Here is a 19924-nt window from a genome sequence, read left to right on the forward strand (position 1 = left end):
GCCGATGCAATCAGCAATCTCCATAGATGGAAACATTTTACCAACTGGAAAATAAAATAGATGATTTTTTGTTTTACCGGTTCAGGTTAAAATGGATGTCGCCATTTTAGACGCCGTCCGACAGGGTGTCTGCCTCCGTGTCTGTCTACTTTTAAGGCTAGGCTTAAAACTTTCCTTTTTGATAAAGCTTCTAGTTAGAGTGGCTCAGGTTATCCTGAGCTATCTCTATAGTTCTGCTGCTATAGGCTTAGACTGCTGGAGGACATAGGGACCCCTTTTTCATCATTCTGCTTCATTCTATCTCTATTCTCCCACTCTGCAGAATCTGTTAGTTCAATCTCTAACGTTCTGCTCTCTCTGCTTTTTCTCATAGTAGCTTCATCTGGTCTGTTCCTGTTTGGCTGTGACTCCATCCTGGAGAGAAATATCAGCTGTGCTGCTGCCATCAACACCTTTGTTTCTAGATGTTGGAGCTTGGCCTGTTTTCCAGTGTAGTCCTGTTTCTCTGACTGTGACTAACTGGATGTGCTCTCTTCATCCTCTGACATGGGAGCTGGCTCGGAGCTCGTCTGCCTGGCTGTGTGTTTCCTGGACGGGGCCGCCTGTGGAGCTGGTTGACAGTTGCCTTTTGTATCTATGCTTTTTTTTTTATGTCTGCTTCTGTCTCCTTGAACCCCAGTGGGCCTCAGCAGATGGCCGCTCACACTGAGCCTGGTTCTGCTGGAGGTTTCTTCCTGTTCAAAGGGAGTTTTTCTTCTCCACTGTCGCTACAAGCATGCTTAGTGTGAGGGATTGCTGAAGAGTCAATGAGTCGATGCAATCAGCTGGTTTTCCTTAGATAGAAAACTTTGAATCAATCTGACTGGATGATCTGGTGAACTGGAAAGTGTTTTGGCTCCATAGGAATGAACTGAATCGTATTAATAGAGTCATTAATCTTTCTGCTGCAGATTCCTTCATTATATTTATCATCTTGTGCTAATATTAGTAAACAGCCTCACAATCATTTCCTGTGAACAGTTTGACACTAAGATTAGCAAACATCGCCCCCTACAGGCAGAGAAGAGAATTCCTGAAACATTAATAACAGAAGAGGATAAACCCTTTTTATAACTTTAACAGGGCTGCAACTAACCATTATTTTGCAAATCAACTTATCTGGGATTTTTTTTTTATTAAAAAATTCTATTAAAAAATCTGAGAGCCAGAAGGTTCCTTAAAGAAGACTTTTACAAAATTAAATAAGGAATAATTAAAATGTTTCCAATAGAGGAGTTCTGGATGAAGGACATTAATGGATGAAAAAGTTATTTTCTTGAATGCAAAATGTTTATATTATTTTAAATCTTCATCTAATTCCTGCTCCTCTGTCAGCTAAAGGCATGTTTTACAAACTCTATACTCCAATTAACGATTAATTGATGACTAAACTAATTAATCAATTAATCGTTAACTGGAGTATAGATTAATTAATTACTAAATTAGTTGAGGATTATTTCAATAATCGATTCTTCCCTGACTGACGCTGATTAAAGCAGACGGACGGATCAGAGCCGCATGCAGAACAGCTTCATCCGTCCTGAACATGAAGCGCCGCCCGACTGACCCTCATTCAGCTAAAAGTGGCGAGATCAGCAGCGACATCAGCAGCGACATCAGCAGCGACATCAGCAGCGACATCAGCAGCGACATCAGCAGCGACATCAGCAGCGACATCAGCAGCGACATCAGCAGCGAGATCAGCAGCGACATCAGCAGCGAGATCAGCAGCGACATCAGCAGCGACATCAGCAGCGACATCAGCAGCGACATCAGCAGCGACATCAGCAGCGACATCAGCAGCGAGATCAGCAGCGACATCAGCAGCGACATCAGCAGCGAGATCAGCAGCGACATCAGCAGCGACATCAGCAGCGACATCAGCAGCGACATCAGCAGCGACATCAGCAGCGACATCAGCAGCGACATCAGCAGCGACATCAGCAGCGACATCAGCAGCGACATCAGCAGCGACATCAGCAGCGAGATCAGCAGCGACATCAGCAGCGACATCAGCAGCGACATCAGCAGCGACATCAGCAGCGACATCAGCAGCGAGATCAGCAGCGACATCAGCAGCGAGATCAGCAGCGACATCAGCAACGACATCAGCAGCGACATCAGCAGCGACATCAGCAGCGACATCAGCAGCGACATCAGCAGCGAGATCAGCAGCGACATCAGCAGCGAGATCAGCAGCGACATCAGCAGCGAGATCAGCAGCGACATCAGCAGCGAGATCAGCAGCGACATCAGCAGCGACATCAGCAGCGACATCAGCAGCGAGTCAGCTCCTCCTCAGACCCACGTCCTCTGACATCACAGCGTTTCTGAGCCAACCGAGCGCTCAGTTGCTTTATCATCATTTTGTTAGGCTGGTTCTGGTTTGTTAAACCTCACAGCGCCCCCTGCTGGAGTATTTACCTGAATGAGCAGCTGGTGGTGGGACGAGTTAGTGTTGTTAAAGTCAGCATTCAGAGAGGGGCGCTGTGAGAAGGCGGCGCTGGGCAGAGACAGGAAGGAGCCTTCGTCTTCACCATCACTCATCAGGAAGTCCACTGAGCTCGCTGTCAAACACAGAGAACAGGATTTAGAGACAAAGTTCAAAGTTCAAAGTTCAAACACACCTGGGGACCAGAAGCAACAGCTTCTCTTCCAGAATCAAGTCGACCAACTGAACCTCCAGGAAGTTCTCCTCATCTTCTCACATGAAGCGAGTCTCTGTATCAGAGTCTGTGCAGGTCTCTGAAGGACCAGCAGCCGGTGACGGATTAACCTGTTAATCACATGTTTCCCTGAGGGCACGGGACCGCTTACCCCCCCCCCACTGGAGAACAATCCCCTCTGTGTGGGACAGGCTGCAGCCTTCACCAGTTTAACCAGACAAACATTCAGAGGGAAGCGTCTGCAGACGGCCTCACTGTTCAAACACGGCAGAGGAACGACCTTCAGCCCGCTGCTCTGCAGACGCGTCCCTCCCCCTGCCATACTGAACCGACCCTGCAGGATTAACGCGGAATATTGCTCCACGATCGCTGCTAAGAACACGTCTTAGAAATGGAAAGAAAAATTAAAAAATACAAAAGAAATGCAATCCAGAGATGAAAACAGCAACAACAGCTGTTTTCTACGGAAGTGTGTTTCTGTCACCTGAGAAAATTAATTTTTGCTAATTATAGTGCATAAACGTGATTATTGCATAAACGCGATTATTGCATAAACGCGATTATTGCAAAAACGTGATTATTGCATAAACGCGATTATTGCATAAACGCGATTATTGCATAAACGTGATTATTGCATAAACGTGATTATTGCATAAACGTGATTATTGCATAAACGTGATTATTGCATAAACGCGATTATTGCAAAAACGCGATTATTGCATAAACGCGATTATTGCATAAACGCGATTATTGCATAAACGCGATTATTGCATAAACGCGATTATTGCAAAAACGTGATTATTGCATAAACGTGATTATTGCATAAACGTGATTATTATATTTCATAAACGTTAACTTTATCCAGATGGTTGCGCTTTTATGCTTTCAGTCAGTTTCAGCGATTCTCATTTAAGACAAAGAATTTGGTTTTCCAAGTAGGTTTTAGGAGGAAGTGGAAAGGATGTTTGAAACGACGGACGTTTTACTGCGATTCTTTCCAAACCGCGGAGGAACGTCTGAACGCATGAAGCTCCGAGTAAATGTTTGATTAAACATGATAACTATCGTACCGTTATCCCAGTAATGGTGGGACGCTTTAACTCTGCATTTCATCTCCTCTGCAGCACAACGGCAACTTTAATGGAGTTGATCAAGTTTTAATTTATATGTTTATAAAATATAAATACCACATTTTTTAAATATTTTTCTTTACTTTCCATTTTTCAGATTTATTTTTGGGAGTCGTTTTCTTTTCAAGATCACATTCTCTTTATTTTTGGGGGGTGTTCCTCTGGTGTGAGGAGGGATTCTATTGGTCAGCTGATGTGAACCAAAGCTTTTTATTGGTCAAGAACGAACATTTGTAGTTAGCTTGAAGCAGACATGGGAGTCAACAAGTCATCTCCATGTCATGTATTTAATCTACCCAGCCAATTAACCAGGTGAGTCCAATCTGCACAGGTTAATTCATGGTGAAGATTGGACTCACCTGCTGCAGTGGCTGAATAGAACAAAGACATGACATGGAGATGACTTGTTGACTCCATGTCTGGCTTGAAGCGAAAATAATCTGATCTGTAAAACGTAAAACAAAAAAAATACAGACTAACATCAATTTAAAAGAAAAATGTGACACTTTAAATTTTTTTTTATTAAATTGGAAAATATAAAATTTATAAAATAGAAAAGCAAAAAAAAAATGAGAACAAAAACAGAATTTGAAAAAAATGTAGTTTACGTTCTTTGTTTTGTAAAAAATTATGCAAAAACAATTTAGAAAACAGCAAAGTTTCTCTCAAAACCTTTTTTGATTAATACGTTGTGTGTTTTTTTTTCTATCTATACAAAATACGTTTGTTGATTTCAACAATAATGGAATAAAATTGACTCCATAAATGAACAGAGAGACGCTCCTCAGACGGGCTAACATCCTGTGATGCTAACTCACTGCTAACCGGTGATAAAGCCACGCCTTCCTGGCTTCATCCGTCACTGAGCGTCTCCTGGGACCTTCAGCCTCCTGAACATCATCATCATCAGCAGACCACCTCATACTGGAACCAATCTGTTTCTCTTCCCATTTCCAGGCTAATGTGAAGTTGAGCAGCAGATGTTGACATCAGACATCTGTCCAACAGGGATGAAGGTCCCAGAGAGATGGAAGCACGCAGGAGAACATCTCATTGCCTATAGATGTTCTAGATGCAGCTCTAAGCCTTCCTCCCTCTGAAGCTCTTCCTGAGCCAAATAGAGCATCACAGCATCATTGGATGAATTAAACCTGAACTTAAACCCAATCCTAGCTGGTTAAACTCACGCTTTCAGGCTCTCTGTGCCTAAATATGCGACGACCGTTTAAAGGAAAAGTTCGGTCAGCGACGAATAATCAATGGAGGATTTTATACCTGAAACAAACACGTTTACCGTGATTTAATGAAAAATCGTTTTCATTCCGATCACTGAGTCTGGGAGCGGCCATCTTTGCCCAAATCTAGTAGCCCCTCCCTCCTGCCATCTTCCAGCAGTGACGTCACGGTGCGGTAAGCCTAGCGCCATTCTCCCCGCTTTCCAAGCTAAATCAATGGGAACTACTAGACACATCTGCAATCAACAACAATTATTGAAGATTTCCAGAGGACTTCACCATTGAAATTCACCAGAGCTATAGTGAAACTGACAATGCCCACGTGCATGGCAGCTGGATGCTGGAATACATCGGGTAAAAGTGAAAAAAAGAGTTATTCCACCTTTCTGATTCCTGATCTGGATGCCTCCAGTAAAGCACATTCACATGGAAATGACTCTGAATTAAAAACACGGATCATTTATTGAACAGGATGGAATCATTTCACATTTAAAGAACTTTCAGAAGTTTAAAGTCTGGATGTGAGCGGCGCTCTAAGTCATGTGATCCAGAGTTCTAAGTATGACCCAACTTTTCCTTTATAGCTGAATAAAAGACGGCAGAGAGGTGATAAAGATGTCAAATAAATAAATAACTACATGCTTTAGTCTTGATCAATATTACGTTTTCCTATTACCATGCGAGGTAACACGTAGCTGCCCCTCCTTTTGCTGTGCACTGCACCACAGCTGGCTGAACCATGGATTCTATGTATTTCTACAGAGTTTTGGGGGAAGACTTACTGCTTTCCCCCCCCAGACAGACCTGCTTCCTTCTGTCTGAGATAGAAGGAACCATTGGATGACTTTAAAAACCCTGATGGTGAGTCGGTGATCAGCTGATCGGAGCCGTAGACAGACTGACTAATAAACCAGCTAAAAGCAGCCGGGCTTCGGTCTAAACAGCAGTTAGTGGATCAGTTTTTCCTTCCAATCAACCATGTTCTGTTTGTTTTGAAGTGTGGAGCCAAACAGCAGGAAGCGTTTCCCTCTGACAGTCGGCACAGATCTGAAACCCTTTAGAAACTTTTTTAAATCCCATAAACACACCCACCTACACACACAGCCAGCTGAACCCGAGCGCTTGGAATGTGCAGCTCAGACGCAGACAATAGCTCCAGTGTTTGTTCACCTGAAAGTCTCTCCAGAGACTGGAGGGCGATCAGCTGACGCTCACAGCGAACTAACTCCACATTTTCAGCTCACCTGTTCCTCTGACAGTCCTTCTCCCTTCGGCTGCTCAGGTGTGACTCACCTGTCCTGTCTGTCAGGAAAAAAATGCAGCCATGCTGGTATTTACAGGCCCCTCCCTCTGACTCACCGTCCAATGAGATGTCCTTCTTCCAGAGCTCCTGCAGGCACGGGGCTTGACCGATGTCCCAGGTCTTTCTGGTCCCGAACATGACCGCCGGGTTGAACAGAGCACTGGACCGCTGGACCGGCTGCAGACCGGAAAAAACGGGAAGTTAGAGGAAAACTGGCAGGAAAAACAAAATGACTGCATCTGGTTTATAACTTTTCCTCAAGTTCAGAAACAGTCCGGTCTGTACTGCAGACTGACAGCTCCCCCTGGTGGATAAAATAGGGAATGTTTCTGGGAAATTCATTAAATGCATTTGGTGGGAATGTTTGGAATAATCGTTTAAAATACCAAAAGTGATCTAAATCCTGGGGGTTAAACGAGTCCTGAACCAGCTGGCCATTTTCTAAGTTTAAAACGTATGAAAGGAGCTGAAATCTGAAAGTTTTCACAAATCATCTCTAAGCCAGGAGAGAAACAGCATCAGCTGGTTTAGATAAACTGGATGAGCTATAAGAAAATCCCATGAGCCAAAATGGGAATGAAACCACTGATTAAAGGAAACATCTTCACAAACACGTTCCACACCTGGCAGCTCCTGTCCTCTCAGACACGGCTTGGTTTCTAAAACGCTGAAGATGCTGTGGTATGCATGCCAGACCCATTGGTGGCGCTGTGACACCACCACAGAAACAGTGGAGAAATGTGCAGACGGCTCATGTACGGCGCCTCCAACAAAAGAGCGGCTAAAAGTCACATGGTCTCAGTTTCTAACTAAACCAAGAACAAAAGGCGGATCTCTGGAAACTGGACCTGAAAACCAATCAGTCAAAATGGCCAAAACGCTGCCATACGATGGATAAGTTATGAGTACGTTTTTATAAGCTATGAACACGCTGAAGGACGTGGCGAGTACGGCGAGCATGCTAACAATGTCCCGCCGTCTGCCAGCGTCTGCCATCCGTGGGCCATCAGTTCCAGGTCGGTTATCTGATGGTAGGGGGAGCCAGAAGGTGATTGATGGATCCTCCCTATGTCCCGCCCACCACCAACACACTTCCTAGCAGACATGACGCTCAATCTGCTGCCACCAGAAACGTTTTTATTTTTATGAATTTATTTAAACAGTAAACAGCAGCCAGGTTAATACTCCGATCAAAGACATCTTTTTCTGCAGGTCGGGCGCCTCTGGGCGCATCGCTGCCCCCTTCAGGACACTGTGCATCATTTCCTGGGCATTACGCTGCTGTGCGTTATGCAGAAGTTAGGCTGAAGTTCTGGCCTCTTTATGAATAATTATGTTTACGCCCAGAATAAAATAAAATCCATAGAAAGTTCAGCGTCTGCAGAGTTTAGGAGATTCTGGGACGTCAGGCAGACGCTGGAGAAATCGCTAAGGTGTGACAGGAGCCTTACAAAAAGATTTAGACCTGGTAGAATCTTTACCCAAGTTGGAATGATGACATCACTTCCTGTTGAACAAGTACAGCAATATTTCCTTTTGAAGATCAAAAGTTCTGATGTTACAACTTTTAGATAAAAAAAGGTTAAAAAGAAAGAAAAATAGATTAAAAACCCCAAAACACAAGGGGGGGGGGTCATACCTGAAACCCACAACCCCCCCCACTGGTTCACGCATACTTCTGTCGCTCTAAATGTATGAACAGAACTGGATCCGATCCAGTGGGGTCAGACTCCAGTCCGTGATGGAGATGCGTCTCTGAGCTGGTTAGCGCTGCAGAGCTAATCGGCTGCTTCAGGTCGGAGGTTCCCAGCAGACTGAACCTCAGGCCTCTGATGGGCTCACCTGGTGAAGACAGACGTGAACCTGAAGGTGTTTTCATCTCATTTAGCAGCTGAAGGTCAGACAGACGGAGAACTTTTAAACAGACGCCATCTGTCCGCCTCGCCTGGCCCCCCCAGGCAGAGAAAAGAGATCTACTTAGCTCTAGTTCTATCAGATTGGATCCTCAGCTTAGTTTCCTTTGTGGGGAGCAGAAAGAAGCCCCCCCCCCCCCCGGGAGAAAGTTCCTTCTCCCGCATCAGAACCATCCAATTAGATCCCATTTCACCTGATATTGACCCTCAGTGCAGAGCGGCAGCGTAGCGGTAGGGCATGGGGCTTTAAATCCTGAGGTTGTGAGTTTGAAACCCACTCCCACAGTCTGCCTCTCTGAGCAAAGACCCTTGACCCCCGATCGCGCCCCATGATGGCAGCCCGCTGCTCCCCACTGGAAGGGTTAAATGCAGAGAGGGAATTTCTCCAATAGGAGATCAATAAAGTTCAGTTTCTATTATTAAGCAACATCAGATCATCTCTAATTCCTCCAAAGGACCAACTGGTAGAACCTTACCGCTCCACAGCCAGACTTCCTGTCAGCACCATGTCCCATCCGCCGCTGCTCCAGCCAGCTCTTATTGACCAGTGTTCCCACCCAGCTCAGCATGCTGCCCTCCAGCCATTCACCCAGAACCACCGACCACCTTCAGGACCTCCTTCCACCTGTAGTCTGGAGACCCACCTGAGGACCAAAACTGGTGGCAGAGCAGCTGGTCGGGATGAAGGTAATCTGATAATCCCCAGAGCAGATGGTCAGTTAACCGCCGCAGGACAGAACAAGTAGCGTAAGGAGGAACTCTCACTTTACCTTAAAGCTACAGCAGCATCGACTGAACGTCGACCTAAAGGTCAGAAAGTTGCCTCAGCAGAACCGTTTCAACGCGATGATTCAGCTGCTTCTCACAGCAACAACCACCTCAAAATAAGCAAACACCAGAACAACACCAGAACAACACCTAAGTGGCTTTGCTTTCCCATCAATCTGTCTCTAGATGATAAGTATCCAGTATCCAAACTTCTGAGTGCAAATATCTATGTTTCAGATCAAAGGAACAGACTGCGGTTACCATGGCTACACAAAAAGATGGAGCAGGGTTACCAGAAGCTAGCCAAGTTGGAGTTAGCACTGCTACACAGACAGTAAATGAGGTGGTTACCGCGGCAACATGGACAGCCAACTATGGTGACAAAATCAGCCGTCAATCTGAACCGGGAAAATAAAAGGTGGGTTTTAGTTCTGGTCTGAGTTTTCCATGACGGAGTCATTCAGACAAAAGAATAAACGGGATAAATTCACCACCTAATAATTCTTCATTATTTGCTTGGTTTGGTTAAATCTGGCCTGAGCTGGTCAAGAATAGATCTTTGTTTTTTTGGATGGAGAAGCTTCCTGGATGGAAGAGAAACGTCTTCAAACTTGGAGACAAAGTCGGTCGATTGATTTGAACTTTTTTGGAATTAGCTTGAACTAACTCCTAGCTCATTTAATGCCATCTACTCCCACATCTGAACTGGTTTGTCTTTGCTGGGTTAGCACATAATACTTTAAGACTTATTTTTATGAAATGACTTATTTTGATGAAAAAAAACCCAACTACATTTTTCAACTGTTTTTTAATTATCGTTTAGTGTTTTTATTCTCTATTTTTTATTAGCTGGTACGTTAATCCTAATTATCTTTATCCTGTTTTAAGCTATTTTTTCCATCTAAAAGTGGTCATAGAGTGGGATCCCCCCCCAAATGGTAAAAATCATTTTGGAACATCTGAAGGTGGGAATCTGTTGGGTCTTTATTTTCTGTTTTAACTGTAAAGAAACATAAGAGGCTGTTAACATTTGATGTTTAACAGTAAAAACACACTAAAGGCTACTTTAAGGTCAAAGCAAAGGAAGATCAGTTTCTGTCTTTCATTGAGTTTCTGTGCTTCTGTTTCAGGCCTCCATGACCTTCACACTGATCCACATGATGCAGCTTTGTTGGTTTTTGGCACCGTTGGCCTTTATTTGACAGTGAGCTGACCAGAGATAGATGGGGGGGGGGGATGTGTCAGCATCTCTGGTCAGAAGAACAAGATGAAACAGGCTGACATAGAAAGATGCAAACCAAACGCCTGGTCCTCAGAGTCGGACAGGAAATCACCTTCATCTGTGTTTCAAACACAAACAGACACCTAAGGCTCAGAGCAGAGCGGATTATAACCTCTGACCTCTGACCTCAGCTTTATTCACCATGACAGCTGCTGACACCAGAGGTTCTTACACACTGTACACACCTCATCCTCATCCTCATCTTCATCACCCTAAACTCATCCAACATAATATTTCACCAAAGGAAGAGCAGAGTCCTCACAATGTGGGTAAACCATGGCCAGATGTTCCAATTAGCAGTAAAACACACAGATTGTGGTGATAAATATAAAAAGAATAAAGATCAGTTGAACCAGGAAGTATAAAGGAGATGAGTGACAGTCGGTCGTTAACGGAGACCAATGAACCCGACATAAAGGCAACGCAGCGGATCAGTAAATGGAGCAGCAACAAGCGGGGGCGGGACGCTGAAATGATGACGCTCTACAACCAATAAAAAACATTCTTTGAGTTCATGAACCGTCTGAAGGTTGTGAGGTTCCATCACTGCAGATGTTTCTGGACTTCAGGATCTAATCATCCATTTTCTTTTTGAATAAAGCATAAAAACAATCATGTTCCAGAATCACCAGAACCAGACAGCATGGAATCCAAACTGGAACCAGTAGTCTAGACTGGGACAATGACCCATAAAATGCTTTCAGAATTTTTAAATAATAATAATTAAACTTTATTGATCTCACATTGGAGAAATTCCCTCTCTGCATCTAGCCCCTCCCCTTGGGGAGCAGTGGGCGGCCATGGTGCGGCGCCTGGGGAGCAGGGTGGGGTTAAGGGTCTTGCTCAGGGACCCAGAGTGGCAGTCTGTGAGAGTGGGACTCAAACCCAGAACCTCAGGATTCTAAGCTCTATGCCCTGACCACTATGCTGCCAGTTAGTCAATAAATGTAAAAAATCATTTCTGATTTAGATTTGTTGCCGTCGTCAACTCAAATATACATTCAGATGATTGATGAGAATACAAGTACAAAAGTTAAAACTTTGAAAACAAACTATTACCAAACATAAAAGGTATGAGAGCGTCATACGAGCGTCTAAAGCTGGATGAAGCAGTTACTCTGCTAACCAGAAGGTGGCAGTAATGCATCTGAGGGTTGATTACCAGCTGCCATTAAACAAGAGGAATAAAAACAAAACGCACATCTTTGCTGAAATCTTTTAAACGCAAGCTCACTGAAATACAAAGTGAAGCAACCGTCCGCCATGTTGGTACTCCCCACTTAGACACGCAGTAAAAATGGCTTCCTGTGCAGCATCGGCTGTAAAAAGCAGCAGATTTCTGGCTGCAGGAAGTAGGGCTGTCACGATACTAAACTTTTCAACTCGATACCGATACTGAGTAAAATATTTGATACTCGATACCATTTTCAATACCACAAGAAAAAAAGACTCTAAAATTCAACAGAAATATTTTCATTAGTAAAAAAATACAAGAAATAATATTTTGAGGTTGTTTGCTGCGCACAATATTAAGCAAGTTTGATAAAAAAACGTACAAAATTAAAATTAAGTGTTCCTTCCTTGGCGCTAGCCAAACCAGTTAAGCAGAAATAATTCTCAGCAGCTGCACCTGTTACAAAAAATTAGTCTGAAACTGAAAAGTGCGTAGAATTATTCTATCAAACAGTGTTCAGAAAGTGCATTTTCCTCTATTTTGCACTTTAGATGGCTGTATCGATACTTTTGAAAATGAGTATTGTATCCGGATACAATGTTTCAGTATCGATACTTTTTTGAGTATCGACACTTTTGACAACCTTAGCAGGAAGACACTAATTTCCCCGTCAGTCTGTGCGTACAGAGCTGGATGTAAATGATCAGATTCTCAGTGTAACTTAGAGCAAACAGCAAAATATCAACTTCATGTTTCCTGTTATTTTGTTGCTGGTTTAGAAACTGAAGCTCTGTGGGGTTTTTAAACTGCTTCATTAATTTAACTCTATTCTAAATCTGTCAGATTTAAAGGCTGATGCACAGAGAGTATAATAATATACGGCATCATGCAAAATCTGCTAGAAGAAAAGGGTTAGGGTTAACGCTAACATCTTCATCTTTATACGTTTGCTCCAAGAAACGTTCTTTGATTGATCGTTGGACTGCCCCCTTTAGGTGGCGGCAGGTCCTGTCAGGTGAGCATACCCCGTCAGACCAGCATACCTACAGTCAACACGCATGCGTAAGGCGTGAGATTTGCGTTTATCCCTTTAGTTTTGTACAAAAAAAACTAATTAAGGTCAGATCGTCATACGCTTCAAAAACACCAAGTGTTACATCGTTTTTTTAGTTCAAAAAGTATTCTTTCGTACAAAACCAGAGAGATAAACTAAAGAGGTATGGGGTATGCTGCTCTGACTGTGGGCATGCTGCTCTGACTGTGGGCATGCTGCTCTGACTGTGGGCATGCTGCTCTGACTGTGGGCACGCTGCTCTGACTGCGGGCACGCTGCTCTGACTGCGGGCACGCTGCTCTGACTGTGGGCACGCTGCTCTGACTGTGGGCACGCTGCTCTGACTGTGGGCACGCTGCTCTGACTGTGGGCACGCTGCTCTGACTGTGGGCACGCTGCTCTGACTGTGGGCACGCTGCTCTGACTGTGGGTATGCTGGTGTGACTGGGTATGCTGCTCTGACTGTGGGCACGCTGCTCTGACTGTGGGCACGCTGCTCTGACTGTGGGTATGCTGCTCTGACTGTGGGCACGCTGCTCTGACTGTGGGCACGCTGCTCTGACTGTGGGCACGCTGCTCTGACTGTGGGCACGCTGCTCTGACTGTGGGTATGCTGCTCTGACTGTGGGCACGCTGCTCTGACTGTGGGTATGCTGCTCTGACTGTGGGCACGCTGCTCTGACTGTGGGCATGCTGCTCTGACTGTGGGCACGCTGCTCTGACTGTGGGTATGCTGCTCTGACTGTGGGCACGCTGCTCTGACTGGGGGTATGCTGGTGTGACTGGGTATGCTGCTCTGACTGTGGGTATGCTGCTCTGACTGTGGGTATGCTGGTGTGACTGGATATGCTGCTCTGACTGTGGGCACGCTGCTCTGACTGTGGGCACGCTGCTCTGACTGTGGGTATGCTGGTGTGACTGGATATGCTGCTCTGACTGTGGGCATGCTGCTCTGACTGTGGGTATGCTGGTGTGACTGTGGGCACGCTGCTCTGACTGTGGGTATGCTGCTCTGACTGTGGGCATGCTGCTCTGACTGTGGGCATGCTGCTCTGACTGTGGGCACGCTGCTCTGACTGTGGGCACGCTGCTCTGACTGTGGGCACGCTGCTCTGACTGTGGGCACGCTGCTCTGACTGTGGGTATGCTGGTGTGACTGGATATGCTGCTCTGACTGTGGGCATGCTGCTCTGACTGTGGGCACGCTGCTCTGACTGTGGGTATGCTGGTGTGACTGGATATGCTGCTCTGACTGTGGGCACGCTGCTCTGACTGTGGGCACGCTGCTCTGACTGTGGGTATGCTGGTGTGACTGGATATGCTGCTCTGACTGTGGGCATGCTGCTCTGACTGTGGGCATGCTGCTCTGACTGTGGGCATGCTGCTCTGACTGTGGGTATGCTGCTCTGACTGTGGGTATGCTGGTGTGACTGTGGGCACGCTGCTCTGACTGTGGGTATGCTGCTCTGACTGTGGGCACGCTGCTCTGACTGTGGGCACGCTGCTCTGACTGTGGGCACGCTGCTCTGACTGTGGGTATGCTGGTGTGACTGGATATGCTGCTCTGACTGTGGGTATGCTGCTCTGACTGTGGGCATGCTGCTCTGACTGTGGGCATGCTGCTCTGACTGTGGGCACGCTGGTCTGACTGTGGGCATGCTGGTCTGACTGTGGGCATGCTGCTCTGACTGTGGGCATGCTGCTCTGACTGTGGGCATGCTGCTCTGACTGTGGGCACGCTGGTCTGACTGTGGGCATGCTGGTCTGACTGTGGGCATGCTGCTCTGACTGTGGGCACGCTGCTCTGACTGTGGGTATGCTGGTGTGACTGGATATGCTGCTCTGACTGTGGGTATGCTGCTCTGACTGTGGGCACGCTGGTCTGACTGTGGGCACGCTGGTCTGACTGTGGGCACGCTGGTCTGACTGTGGGCACGCTGGTCTGACTGTGGGCACGCTGGTCTGACTGTGGGCATGCTGGTCTGACTGTGGGCACGCTGGTCTGACTGTGGGCACGCTGGTCTGACTGTGGGCATGCTGGTCTGACTGTGGGCACGCTGGTCTGACTGTGGGCACGCTGGTCTGACTGTGGGCACGCTGGTCTGACTGTGGGCACGCTGGTCTGACTGTGGGCACGCTGGTCTGACTGTGGGCATGCTGGTCTGACTGTGGGCATGCTGGTCTGACTGTGGGCATGCTGGTCTGACTGTGGGCACGCTGGTCTGACTGTGGGCACGCTGGTCTGACTGTGGGCATGCTGGTCTGACTGTGGGCATGCTGGTCTGACAGAACACCGGCAGGGGGAGGAGGTGGGGTATCTGGGTCTGATGGATCCTGTGATTGACAGACAGCTCTGCGGTTTATCTGCAGTGATTCTGGTTCTGATCCAGTCTGGTGGTGAAGAACGATCAGAACAATCTAATTTCTGAACCTCAATAATGGCGCTATGGGTTGATGCTGCTGGGGTCTGGAGAAGGGGAGGAGCTTCATCATCTTCTGTATGGAAGGGGTCGGCTGTAGTAGTTCTGGGGGCATCTCACTGAGAGAAGGAGGGGGGACGGTTTGGCCTGGGAGCACCTGGGAATCGCCCCTGAATGAATCGTCCCTCCTGAACCCGACCTTGGATCAGTCTGAGAAAGAAGGCAGGCTTCTGTATCGTTGCCATGTCAACAGAGTCATCGCCTGGCTAACCCTATAGATCATTAGCCCTGTCTCTGATGACATCACAGAAGGCAGAACCAATCGATCCCAGGCTGTGCTGCCTTCACTGACCGCTGTGAGCTCTATAAAAACTAAATCTAAGCCAAAAACAAAGATTTATTGGAAATCTTCTGTATTAATCTCTGGTTCTTCATCATCTGTGTGGATTAGATGCAAGGATCACAGAAAAACCAAAAACACTGAAAGGTTTTTAGGTTCCGTCTGATTTCTGAGTCTCCAACAGAAATCAGACCTTTAATGTTATTTATGCTTAATAGGACTAAAACATGAATTTCATGAATGATTTTATTAATGATTAAAATAACATATTTATTGGATGATTGATGAAGTTTATCATCCTCCAGATTTCTCCAACATGGAGAGTTTTTATCTGTAGTTTTCCAGCAGATGGAGCTCCTCAGTCTGAACATATCGTCGTACGTTTCTCAGGAGGATTATCAAATGTTTTTACTGCAAAAACAAATAAAAACGGATCTTAATTTAAGCAGAGTTAGCTAGTTTACTATCCTTTCAGTAAATAATGTTATTCTAATGGCAAATTGTCTCACATTTAAATACATTTAAAGAAAACTTGACTCCTTATAATTGAGTTTTTGCAGAGCAGCATTAGAGCAGAAGCAGCTGTAGATGGAGATGAGATCCGGGTCGGTCCCGTTACCCTCCGTCTGATGGAGGACGTCCTCCCATTGACCCCCCCCCTGGTTAAAGCATCTGATGTCAACCAGTATCGCTCTGCTCCGTTTTCCAAGCCTCCCAGCCTAATCGATACCCCCCCCCAGCACAGTGACCCACTTCCACCGACCTACAGCTTCTATTACCAGCAGATCGTAGCCGTTAATGCTTAAAATACCGGACTGAGGCTCCGCCCACACCTGCTGCAACAGAGCAGGAGCTTCAGAAAGGCTCAGAGGAACCGTCTGGAGAGGAAAATGCTCAGACGCAAACGGAGAGAGACGTCCTGCTGCCGTCTGAGAGGATTCAGCTCAGCAGCAGGAACATGAGCTGCTGCATCAGGTTACAGAGCAGCAGCGTCTCCTCCTCATCCTCCTCATCCATCCTCCTCTCCATCCATCCATCCATCCATCCATCCATCATCCATCCATCATCCATCCATCCATCCATCATCCATCCATCATCCATCCATCCATCCATCATCCATCCATCCATCCATCATCCATCATCCATCCATCCATCCATCATCCATCCATCATCCATCATCCATCCATCCATCATCCATCCATCCATCCATCATCCATCCATCCATCATCCATCCATCATCCATCCATCATCCATCCATCCATCCATCATCCATCCATCCATCCATCCATCCATCATCCATCCATCCATCCATCCATCCATCCATCCATCCATCATCCATCCATCCATCATCCATCCATCATCCATCCATCATCCATCCATCCATCATCCATCCATCCATCCATCCATCCATCCATCCATCCATCCATCATCCATCCATCATCCATCCTCCATCCTCCATCCATCCATCCTTACCTCCCTGGAGCCTCATCTTCCTCAGCGCTGCAGCTTCATGGCGACACACAGAATCATCCAATGACCCCCCCCCCCTCCTCACCAAAACACACTGCTTCCTCCCTTCGTTTCCCTAGCAACAGTAGAGCAGCATCACACCCCCCGAAATCCCACCCTCCCCATGATGAATAAATATTTCAGCAGAGCGGCCCCTCCCCCACAGCATGCCTCTGATTGGCTGATCGGACTCTGTGATGTCACGCTTCAGCAGCTGCTGGGCTCAAGCTTGCATGACGGAAAACACGGCGGCACCGCTCCGTCTGCCCCCACCCCCCCAATGATTCAGGTCCGGTTTACGTCACCTAGAACTTCTCCGTGTTCTTCTGGGTCAGGAGGGAACCTCTGGAAATAAGATTTTTAATTCCTGCTCAGATAAAACTCATTAAAATCTTATTTCAATGATTTTACTCCTTGTTCAGTTTGGGTTTCCTCTGATTAGATGATATATTTTACAGGTTTTCCCTGAACGCATCACTGGAACCAAAAAGGTTTTAATTTTCTTAAGGTCTGAGTTTAGGTTCACGGCGCCAAGTGGAACCACCGACCCAGTCAGGGTCCGATCAGAACCGCTCAGCTGAAGATCATCATCATCATCATCATCATCGTCGTGTCGTTACATAACGGCCTGACAGCAGAGCCAGAGGTTTGGCCCGCTGACAGGAAGTGACATAACTGAGATTGAAGCTTCCCCACCAGAACCACTGCAGAGCTCCTCCCACTGACCAGCCTGGGTTATGGATCAGAACCGGTCCGATCCGAAGTAGAAAACGGTTTCCATGGCAACAGACCAAAAGGTTGACTGAATTTTTTGGGGATCTGGAATAAAACACTAAAACTTCTGTAATCTGGGCAGAACCGGTCCGGTAGGGCGGGTTCTGAACGGGTTGCTGACCCAAATACTGAGTAAACATTCAGAACTGAGACAGAACCAAGCAGAATCAGAACAGGCTGGTTTTAACCCGGTAATGAGCTCTGACCCGTTTGGAAGAACGTTTCTCTGCTTTAGATCAGTTTCTGTCCTTCTCACCTGGACCGGTCTCCTGCCGGTACCGCCTCCCCCCTGACCCGGGGAGACCGGCACATCCTCCTTCCCTGCAGCCTCAGCGGTTCCGTTGGGCTCGCCGGTGACCCGCTTCCTGAGGAGGCTGTGCAGCGTCAGGACAGCCAGGGTGCAGAGGACGTACATGACCCGGTCCTTCCTGCAGGCCCGGCTCAGAGTCCGGCCAGCCGCGGCTCCATCAGCGCTGCCCTCACCGGGTCCGTTTGGATCCTGATCCAATCCTCCTCTGACTCTTCACAGCCGAGCGGGACCCGTTTCACCCCTGTCCCGGTTCCGCCCCCTCAGCTCTGACGTCCCGGTTCAGCAGAACTGATAAGACGTCTGGACCTTGTCCCTGTTGTTGTCACGTCTTCAGGTGTCCTCAGGTAACCGGATCCGCCAGCTTCAGCTTTCAGGCGTCACATCGGATCCCTGCAGCAGCAGCATCCACAGAACCTCCCAGATCTAGAACAGAACCTAGAAAGGTTCCAGAACCACTGATCCCATAACGAGCAGAACCTTTGGGTTCTGACAAAAAAAGGAAACACGTTCCAAAGGTTTAGTTCTGCTGACAGGAACCGATTCAGGCTCCAGTTCCTCCTTCAGAGACGAAGCATCAGCTGAACATTAGAACCGGAGCCGAGTGCGGTCCGAATCCATCCATGTTCCCTCCTGTAGCAGAGCGGTTCTGCTCAGTTTCCTCTGAATGAAACGGATTAAAACGTCACCCCCCCCCAGGACCATCTGCTGCAGGATAAACGGGCCGAGTTGCATCACCAGGAACGGGTCAGAACTGATCCCAGCTGCTCAGGGAACTTTTCTCTGCAGTCAGAACCCCTCCCCCCCCCCCGTCCAGAACCTGATGGGGGCCGCCAGCTTCAGTCGGCTGAACCCGCTTTGCTGAGTTCTGATTGGCCGACGGCTCGCGGTGCCGACCCGCTCTGAACTGGACCGTAAAACATGGCTGGAAAGATTCCAGGAACAGGAACAAAGGGCAGAGTGTGTGGCCCACCGGGCCCTTTCAGAACCTTCACCAAGAGGAGGGGCTGGAGCAGTACCGACCCAATCTACAAAGAGGTCACAGCTCAGCAGGAGGGTTCTGCAGAACACAGAACTTCTGAGTTTGGATCAGAACCATAAGTCTGCCAAACCAGAGAACTGATGCAGACTCGGGTATCAGCAGAACCAAACCTTCCATCCTGATAAACGGGTCGGTTCTGTTCCAGCTGCTCCACCCTAACAACCAGAACCTTCTGTTGTCGTGCCGGCCCATAAAAACAGCTGGATTATGGCGGGTCACCGACCCGGTTTATCCACAGGTCACACATTAACCAGCTCCGCTGATAAAACCAGAACCGCTCCTCTTTCACACCGCAGGTTCTGATCCGGACCTGCAGAAACCGGGACTCAAACAGAACCCAGAGCAGCGAGCTGCTCACATTTTAAACCAACAAACAGAACCAGATCCCTGTAAACACAACGGTACCACGCTGATGGTTTCAGTCCAAACGGATCAGAACCAGACAGGATCTTATTCCAGGAGGGAAAGATCCGAATGCAGACTGGAGGAGGAAGAGGAGGAGCTCTGTTCTTCATCTCCTCACATGTGACCCAGATCTGCGGGTTCTGGACTCTCTGGGGGAAATAAATAAGTAAATAAACTTCCTAAACCAGTTGGCTTTACCCATCCCTCCTCAATCCGTCTGAAGACTCACGGTTCTGATCAGACCGGATCTTCCAGTTCAGTGCTGAACTATTTGAAGGCATCACAGAACCAACGATGTGGATCAGAATCACACAGAACCTACTGATCAGAACCCTCTGATCCCAATCATCAATCCCAACCAGTTCTAACCAGTTTTCATATTTGCAGCTTTCAGGTTTTGACTCTAACCTTCAGCATCCATCAAAGGAAGTCTGATGTCGGTCCGGCTGTCGATCTGGAACGCCACAGACAATCAGGGCAAATTCATCGTTTTATTTAGGATTGAGAAATGCTTCTTAGACGATAAAACTTTAAAATAAATACTTTGAACCTGATCTCCATCC

General features: G+C 47.1%; 1 protein-coding gene across 8 annotated transcripts in view; it reads right to left on the minus strand.

The window, feature by feature from the left end:
• kifc3 (kinesin family member C3) overlaps positions 1-19924 on the minus strand; it is a 51744-nt gene that overhangs the window by 18637 nt on the left and 13183 nt on the right. Inside the window, exons 1-3 of one of the 8 annotated variants that reach the window (XM_038304486.1) lie at positions 17864-18412; positions 6430-6550; positions 2464-2606 (exon numbers count right to left, since the gene is read on the minus strand). In XM_038304486.1, coding sequence (XP_038160414.1) covers positions 2464-2606; positions 6430-6550; positions 17864-18022 — 423 coding nt within the window. In that variant the 5' untranslated portion in view covers positions 18023-18412. Of the gene's footprint in view, positions 1-2463; positions 2607-6314; positions 6401-6429; positions 6551-8762; positions 8933-16797; positions 16945-17863; positions 18415-19924 lie in introns of those variants that run through there. The other 7 variants (XM_038304481.1, XM_038304482.1, XM_038304484.1 and 4 more) reach the window with 7 other exon arrangements.

The sequence above is a fragment of the Cyprinodon tularosa genome, unplaced genomic scaffold, assembly GCF_016077235.1.
Source record: "Cyprinodon tularosa strain WSP-4 unplaced genomic scaffold, ASM1607723v1 ctg534, whole genome shotgun sequence".
Classification (NCBI taxonomy): Eukaryota; Metazoa; Chordata; class Actinopteri; order Cyprinodontiformes; family Cyprinodontidae; genus Cyprinodon; species Cyprinodon tularosa.